This window comes from Pelophylax lessonae (assembly GCF_965119305.1).
Source record: "Pelophylax lessonae genome assembly, chromosome: 4".
Taxonomy (NCBI): Eukaryota; Metazoa; Chordata; class Amphibia; order Anura; family Ranidae; genus Pelophylax; species Pelophylax lessonae.
The window spans coordinates 669,987,976-669,997,503 of NC_138771.1; the positions used below are offsets into that span (position 1 = coordinate 669,987,976).

General features: G+C 45.0%; 1 protein-coding gene across 1 annotated transcript in view; it reads left to right on the forward strand.

Moving 5' to 3' along the window:
• Positions 1-7,631, forward strand: part of LOC309553099 (uncharacterized protein) — a gene marked incomplete at its 5' end in the record, with an annotated part of 38,421 nt that extends 30,790 nt beyond the window's left edge. The window contains one exon of the mRNA XM_082253996.1: positions 6,001-7,631. Within this exon, the coding sequence (XP_082110122.1) occupies positions 6,001-7,603 (1,603 nt within the window). The 3' untranslated portion in view covers positions 7,604-7,631. The remainder of the gene's footprint in view (positions 1-6,000) is intronic.
• Positions 7,632-9,528: the final 1,897 nt, after the last annotated feature.

Here is a 9,528-nt window from a genome sequence, read left to right on the forward strand (position 1 = left end):
GGAAGTTTTTGAAGCTAAGATAGGGGCCACATCCGGTAGGAACTTCAAAAAGGTAAATTGAGAATCTAAGACCGAGAGAGGGAGCTTTATGAAAAAGTATGGTGGATGTGATAAAGATGAATATGAAGCCCCCTTTTCTCTCTGAATTTTCAATTTTATTCCCAAAAATCCTATTAATTTGGGATCTGCCCAGAAGGTATAGTTTGGAATATTTACTTACCTCTGATTGTAAGTAAAACTACTGATTAACCAAGGGCTCTTTCACACGGGCGGTCCGATCAGATCCGCCTGTCAGTTTTTTAGGCGGATCTGATCGGATCCTCCATGCAGCTCTATGGGGCAGCGGGTGTCAGCGGAGGTCACCTCCGCTGCCATCCGCATCCGATCCTGTGCTGAAATCTGGACGGATGGAAACCCTATTTTTCCATCCGTTCAGTAATGGGGGCGGAGCGGATCTGATGAGAGCGGACAAGCGGTCCGCTCTCCTCCGATCCCCCATAGAGGGCAGAGGGGGCTGAGACACCTCCCTCTCCGCTCTGCAAGCGGAGACGGAGCTGTCATCCGCCCGGCTCAGCGGGGATCGCGGATCGATTCCCCGCTGAGCAACACGGATCCGCCTGCGGAGGCGGACCGTGTGAAAGAAGCCTAAATGTTTTCACAGCCAATGGGTTAACATGTCCACCAGATGGCACTCTAAGACTAAAAATCCATTTATTAGGTCTCCTGGGAATAACATTGGATTCATTTGATTCAATCTTATAGCATATAAAATATTTTTTATCCCTAGATTAATTATAATGGTATTTTGCTTAAGGGTATATAGTTATATTCTTGGGGTGTGTGGCATTATTTGTGATAGTAATCTTTTGGTGTATTGTCATCTTAATCATGTACAGTAACACTGGCTAAAGAAGTATTATTTTATCCAGTGATCTATATTAAGGTATTAATTATTACTTCTTCAAAATCTTTAGATACATCTTGCACCATCTCCATCTTACTTCAGAAAACATAGATTATGAAACACACTTCTTATTATAAGGATTACAATAAAACATAGACATGGTAATATTCTTCTTATCATGACTGAGTCCTTTTAGATAGTATGATGTCTTGTATATAATGTACACTTTAAAAAGTGATTTAACCTTTTATAGTCTTTTCCAAAAGTTTCCCAAAAGTAGAAACTGTTGTGTCTTATGAAAATATGGAAATATATAAAATCACTTTTTTTCCCGGATTAACTTTCTTTAGAACACAGTCCCAGAATATTTGCCCGTTAAATGTCTCTTGTGTGTAATCTTCTCATTTTGTTACCATTATTGTCTTCAAGGAAACCTTACACAAAACTTGGACTATAGAAGAAGTCTTCAGAAAAAACCTTGATTACCCTGAAGCTCAAACAAACTTTCCTTTCATAGCCAATTATCAGAGTCTTATGGTTTGCAAATTTGTATAAATGTGGAGATGGTGGGTTCATCAGAAGGTTATCTTGCCAACCCATTGAGAAAAATGTTATCTGCACAACTTTTATTTCATAATTTAAAATCAGAGCAACTCTGATAATTATAAGTGACTTCTTTATCATAAATGGAGATAAAGCATTTCCTCAGATTGGGTTGTGCTGTGCTCACTATGATATGAGAACTGAAGTTCTAGAACCCCAAACACCCGTGACACCAGGGTTACTGTGTATATTCAGGATGAGCCCCGCCTCTGCACACTGCATGATCTGAGCCAGAAGAAGCCCCACCCATGACCACCAATGGGGATCAGTATAGAGGCTGATGGAGGAGGGGCTTAAAGATGACATTTTTACATAGGGACCTCTGCAGCTCACATATGGACATGATCTGCAGTGATGGAGGTCTACTGATACCTTTATTATTTTAGGAAAGATATCTAGATACTGGAATGGAGAAATTCTGCTATGAGGGGCTGAAGTCATTTCCCATGATCCTAAGAGAGATCATTATTTGAGATAGGTCAGATAGTTTGCTCCAGCATAAATGATTACACCATATTGGTCAGTAGGGATGGGCGAACGGTTCGGCCCAAGAAGGAGTTCAGGCTGAACATTTGCCTGTTCGGCCATTTGCCAAACACCTGAATTTGCAGGGTGTTCCCCCGGGTGTTCGCCCCAACGAACACCCTGTAATGCACAGTGCATGCAAAGGTTTGCCCAACCAAGGTGCAGTGTAAGCTGGTTGTTAAGGAGCGGAGCCAGGAAGCCGGCAGAGGTGACCTTAACAACCGATGAGTCATCAGCTGTCAATGGCTTCCCCGTTGACAGCTGAAAAAAATATAAAAAAAACGGTACGGGGTCCCCCCAGTCCATACCAGGCACTGTGGGTCTGGTATGGATTTGAGGAGGAACCCCATGCCAAAAAAAAAAAAAAAAGGCCCCTAAAATCCATACTAGACCATTGTCTGAGCATGCAGCCGGGCATGTCAGGAAAAGAGAGGGGACGAGTGAGCGCCCCCCTTCCTTAATCATACAATGGGGTGCTGGGTGCTTTGGGGCAGAGGGGGATTTGCTCCCACTTCGAAGCACCTTGTCTCCATGTTGATGTGGACAAGGGCATCTTCTTGACAACCCTGGGCTGTGGTTGTTGGGGTCTTATCTTTAACAAGGGGGCTCCCAGATCCCCCCGCCTATGTGAATGGGTATCGGGTGAAAATGTCAAAAAGTAATAACCACAAGAAACAGTTTTTGATAAATCCTTTAATAACAAATAAAAAAAATAGTGCCCTTCGATGTAAATCCATAGTCAATCACGATACCCGATGGACCCCAAAAAAAAATGCTCTCGCCTCCCGTTGGCCCCGCCTCATTCTGTTTCTATTGTTCTTTTACTTTTTGACACTTTTTTGGTGAATGGGTAGGGGTACGATGTACCCGATACCCATCCACAAAGGGTGGAGGGGGGGGAAGGAACAGGGGGCACCCCTGTTAAAGTGGGCTTCCAGATTTTAATAAGCCCCTGCCCACCGACCCCGACAACAACAGCCCAAGGTTGTTGGGAAGAGGCCTTTGTCCCCATCAACGTGAGGACAAGGGGTAGGGGGGCAGGGCCCCACTCCCCCATGTTATTGACTGGGGGGACCCCATGCCATTTTTTTCTTTATTTTTTCAATAGCCAGGTGCCAATAATTGTAACTGCGAGTCATTTTAATTGGCATTTGGCTCGTTCTTTTTTTTCTTTAGAAATGTCATTTTTGCTGTAGCATGTTTTTTTTTTTTTTTGCGCTACTTTACAGGGACATTAAGGGGACCCCCCAGCACTATATTTTATGGAATTTTTAATTTTTATTGTTTTACTTTAAGCATAATTAGAATCACTGCTCCTGAAAAAACTATTGCTTTTTTTTTTTAATGATTTTTGATACATGTCCCCCAGGGCAGTACCCAGACCCCCATATTGCATATACTGTAAACCTTCAAAATTAGCACTTTTAATTTGTCCTGTTCAAATCCTATAGATTTCAATGAAATTTGCCATTTGGGTTAGAACATTTCCCCTGTTCGGAAGTTCTGCTGCGTACCAAACAGGAGGGTGTTCAGCCCATTCCTATTGGTCAGAATCTCCTGGTCATTGTCCAACCAGCACTAGGGCATATGAGCTGTAATATGATTGGTTACTAAGGGTGACACAGAAACTTTCCTGTGAGGACACATTTTAAGATTCAGTAATAATTTATATCAGTTTTGTTTGTAAAAAATGGAGTTCAGTAGATGATCTGCAATTGTTTACAGAACTGTTATCAAATCCCCAATTGTCTAATGAATGCTGCACTTCAAAGCCTGAACTGTTACTGAATGGAGTGGAATTGTGTTCTCTGTCCATGTGATAGGGTTATTTTTATTGTTCACCCCCTGTCATTTTCACCCCCCCCCCATGTCATCTTCCTACCATCCCACTCCCTGTCATCTTCATCCCCCCTGTCAACTTCCTACCATCACATCCTTGTCATTTTCATCCCTCCCTGTCTGCTTTCTACCATCCCACCCCCTGTCAACTTCATCCCCCCTGTCATCTTCATCCCCCCTGTACCCCACTGTCAGCTTCTTACCATCCCACCCCCTGTCATCTTCATCCCCCCTGTACCCCACTGTCAGCTTCCCACCATCTCACCCCTGTCATCTTCATCCCCCCTGTACCCCACTGTCAGCTTTCTACCATCCCACCCCCTGTCATCTTCATCCCCCCTGTACCCCACTGTCAGCTTCCCACCATCCCACCCCTTGTCATCTTCATCCCCCCTGTACCCCACTGTCAGCTTCCCACCATCCCACCCCCTGTCATCTTCATCAGCCTGTACCCCACTGTCAGCTTCCCACAATCCCACCCCTTGTCATCTTCATCCCCCCCCTGTACCCCACTGTCAGCTTCCTACCATCCCACCCCTTGTCATCTTCATCCCCCCTGTCACCTTCATCCCCCCTGTCACCTTCATCCCCCCTGTCATCTTCATCCCCCCTGTCACCTTCACCCCTTGTCATCTTGTACCCCTGTACCCCCACTGGCAGCTTCCTACCACCCAAGCCCCTTAAATTTACTGGTGCACATCATATATGATGAACGCAGGGACAATTTTTTTCTTCCAGTGACAACATGGACACAAGGACATTTCTCCTTCCAGTGAAACCACCAATGCAGGGAATTTTTTCTTTCAGTGACACCAAGGATGCAGGGACATATTCTTTTTTCCAGTGAAGCCACAGATGCAGGTGCATTTCTACCTAAGACCCTGCTCACCCATAGTGCAGTGACCGGGCTTTACAAATGTTTATGGTTTTTTTTTTGGGGGGTGCAAGCAGCTGGTCTTGCCTAGGGCGCAAAATAGCTTACACATATAATTTTCAGACAACCTATCACTCTTTTGGAAAATGTGGAAAGAATTTCCCATTACAATTTTTTGAGGCACTGTAGGGCAATGATGAGCACTGACGTGGCATGGATGTGGCACGAATGAGCACTGAGGTGGCATGGGTGAGCACAGATGAGGCATGGATGTGGCACGGATGAGGCATGGATGAGCACTGATGTGGCATGAATGAGCACTGATGTGGCACGGATGAGCACTGACATGGCATGGATGTGGCACGGATGAGCACTGAGGTAGCATGGGTGGGCACATATGAGCCATGGATGTGGCATGGATGAGGCATGATTGAGGAATGGAGGAGGCAGGTGGTGAACAGTGCTACAGGCTCCCTCCTCTCCTCGCTCGCTGTACCGATCGCAGTGTACAGAGTGCGAGGAGAGAACTGAACTGGACATGCGCCGATTTGCTGACAACTGATAACTCCGTCATTGAACGGAGCGATAACGTTGTAGAGAGCAGCTGTCATTGGCCCTTTTTCATGATCTGTGGTGCATAATGCCCCATGAGGCAGGGGTGCGTCAGGAAACGCAATTCTGGGAGGACGTAATTTTACGCCTTCCCAGAATAAGCCGACCGCGCTATCATTCGGCTATGTGTCGGCAAGTGGATAATTGCTGTGCATCCTCTTGCAGCAAGTGACTGACGCTGTCCTGAAATATCTCAGCTGACTCCTCCATGCCAATTGGTGGGGCAATGACAGGAGTATCTGTGGATGAGGAGGAAGAACATGGAGCTTTAGCAGCTACTGATGACTTCAAGCGTTTCTGCTTCTGGGAGACAGAGGAGGAGGAGGATGAAGACTTGGTTAGACACTCCACCACCTTCTCTTCATCTCTGGGTGTATAACAGGTTTGCTGCTGGAAAAGAAAGGCCCATGTACCCTACATCTAGATGCTGCACCCCTGATGTGGTCTGTGGATATGAATGCTGGAAGAAAGGCATGCCATGCCACTCCACAATTAATTAAATAGATTTTTATCATTGTAAATGTACACAATCATGGGGCTTGTCTTATTCTGACATCAAAAGGTTTAATAACAAATCAACAGAGAGCTGAGCTCAGCCTCGCCCTGTGCAGACGAGTTGTAACGAGTTCAATTGTATTTCTAGCTCCAGACTTTCACTTTCATTTCTGCTGTCAGCGATGGCGTCTGCTGATCTGAGAGCTGAGCTGGAATGTTCCATCTGTCTGAACATTTATACAGATCCTGTAACCCTGAGATGTGGACACAACTTCTGCCGGGTCTGTATTGATGGTGTGCTGGATACACAGGAGGGGTCTGGAGGATATTCCTGTCCTGAATGCAGAAAGAAGTTTGCGAATCGTCCTGCACTGCAAAAGAACATGAAACTACGTAACATAGCAGAGACTTTCCTGTCTGCTCAGCCAGATAAGGAGGAGTCCGGGGTCTTCTGTACTCACTGTGTGGACTCTCCTGTATCTGCTGTTAGATCCTGTCTACACTGTGAGGTTTCTTTGTGTGAGAAACACCTGAGAGTCCACAAAAAGTCCCCAGAACACATCTTATGTGACCCCACCTTGTCCATGGAGAGCAGGAAATGCTCCGTCCATAAGAAGATCCTGGAGTATTACTGCACTGAGGATGAGACCTGTGTCTGTAAGTTTTGTGTGACTGGAGAACATCGGGGACACCAGATGGATATGATGGATGAGGCTTCTGAGAAGAAGAAGGAGACACTGAGGAATGTTCTGCAGAAACTTCTGACAAAGAGAGAGGAGACGGAGGAAAGAGTCCAGAGTCTGCAGGAACACAGGAGGAAAGTAGAAGAAGAAGCAGCTGGTGACACCGAGAGAGTCACTGCCCTGTTTAGAGATCTCAGGAGACGTCTGGAAGACCTGGAGAAGAGAGTCCTGAGGGAGATCTCCGGGCGGGCAGAGCGGATCTCCATCTCCATCCAGGATCTGGAAATAAAGAAGGAGGAGCTGTCCAGGAAGATGGTGGACATTGAGGAGCTGTGTAACATGACGGATCCACTGACTGTCTTACAGGAATCAGACACAGGTGACTTGTGTGATACTGAGGATGGAGATAATGAGGACAGAGAGAGACATGAGGAACTCCTCCATGATGGAGGGGGTCTGGGTGTGGCGGGGATCTTACACACAGGTTTATCTGATATAATAAGAGAGGTAAATGTATACTTCTATATACAGGGAGCTGCAGACATATTACTGGATGGAAACACAGCTCATAGCATTCTACAGATATCAGATGACAGGAAAACTGTATCCAGGTCAGATATAGACCAGAATCACCCAGAAACACCAGAGAGATTTCAGGATTGGTCTCAGGTGATGAGCAGCCAGAGTTTCTCCTCAGGGAGACATTACTGGGATGTGGATGTCGGGGGGTCAGATGAATGGATAGTCGGGATGTGTTACCCCAGTTTATACAGGAGAGGGGTGCAGTCAGGGATTGGAAGGAATAAGAAGTCCTGGGGATTGTGCAGGTTGTGTAATCAGTATTTGGTGATACATGACAGTAAAGTGACCCCCTTACCCATCAATCTGTCCAGTAACAGAGTCAGGATAGATCTGGATTATGAGGCCGGGCGGATCTCCTTTTATGATCTGTGTGACCCGATCCGACACCTCCACACCTTCACCACCACCTTCACTGAGCCCCTCCATGCTGGGTTAGGTGTATGGGGAGGTTGTATAAAGATATGTGGGGGGAGGCGGAAGATGTGAGAACTCTGCCCACAGTCTGGTGACATCACAGGGATGGGTGGTGGGATTGGTTAATTGATCAGCCAATGGCTGATGGAAGTGGTGACTCCTGGGAGAAGTATGAGGATTGCCATTGCAGGCCTCCTTCTGAAAATGCTAGTTCCCTGGCTGTGTGTAATGTAAGAACATATAAAGTGATAGTAAAGAGAAAATAAAAAATGACAGATATGATGGCGTCTGTCACTGACATGAACACCGCAGTCTTTGTTTTTCGGAGTTCCCCTGTAACTTCCTTCTTTTACCTGTTGGTTCTGCTGTTATTTCCCAACTTCCTATAACAGACCAATCTGTCCAGCAGAAGTGGCAGTTAGAGGGTTGGGACAAACCATTTACCACTGACAGGGGTGCTTACAATGGTCAGCTTTTATTCATTAATGGAAAACCTTTTTTCCCCAAAAGGAGACACGAATGTTGGTGTAACGGCTAATAAAGTGTTATCTGGAGTTCTCCTTTAATTTGTTAGTCACCCCCCCCCCCCCCTCTCCAGACAATGCTGATGTCCAAGGGGGTCTCCACTGCCACTCCATAGATAGAGGAGCCACCCTAAGACAGGAAGTGTGTTACTGGAAGGATCAACAGGGGAAAATAAAGGGGAAAAACAGAAGACTAATGCAGCCACCGCATCTAAGGATTGGTAAGCTCCAATATATCTTATTTTTGTTTTTGGGTTTTATTCCACTTTGAGTCTCCAACCCGGAACAAGCATGCTGGGAATAAGAATCAGAGAAGTGTCAGAATTCCTTCTCTCTATACTTGTTCCGGGTCAGAGACTGAGACAGTATTGAAGGGAAAGCATCAGCATGACAGCCAGGGAACTAGCATTCTCACAAGGAGAGTTCATCAATGGCCGCCCCCATGATTCTCTCTTGACAGATTCCCTTCAACCCTTTCTCTGCCAGAACATTTTTTGCATTTTTTGCATTCATGTATAAAACATCATTTTAGTCTTGAAGATTAGATAAAACCCCCAAACATGATCTATTTTCTGAAAGTAGACACCCCAGAGAATAAAATAGTGTTAGTCCCAATTTTGTATGTCACACCATATTAGCACAACAGTTTATTAAGCACTAAATTCCAGTAAATAAAACCCTAAAATAATTTTAGGGCACACAGACACAATAAATGACCCACATTTTTGGTAAAAGATAAAAGATGAGGTTGTACCGAGTAAATAGATACCCAACATGGCAAACCTTAAAATTGTGTGCGCCCGTGAAATGGCGACAAACTTCGGTGCCTTATATTTTCCATAGGAGACACTTTATAATCCCCTACAGGTCATCAGTTTAGAGATAACCGTGAGAAATGGGCGGAGAGTTATTGATCTGAGTCCGGTGTGTGTGCTGATATGTAATGTGTGGTGCAATCAATGGCCTTGGGTGTAGGTGTCCCTGACATGTGTATTTACATTCATGCATGTATGGGGTGTGGGGTACCCAAAGATTTTGGGGAGCTAACTTTAGGTGCTTGGGTGTAACTTAATTTTTTCTACATTTCTCTTAGAGTAAACTTTTTTTTTTCATCCCATGAGGACAATGTGATGTTTTTTTGGGTGACAGGTTCTCTTTAATGAGACATCAGGGGTATAAAAGTCCCCTAATGTCCCACCTATCTTCCATTATAGCTTATGGAGCACAGATCGCACTCCGTTAGCTTCTTCCCTGCCGGCTGGTGAAAGTGACAGCGAGGATCAGAAGTGACATTTTTTTTTTTTTACTTGCAATAAATTTTTATTGAGATTTATACAATACAACAGAGATAGTCGTGCATAGACATTGTTCCAAGCAGTGAAATTCAACAACTTCAACAGGTACAATGAGCAGTAAACTGTAACAATCAAAAGTGTAACAAAGAAACATGGGTTCATCATATGGAGATTAGGA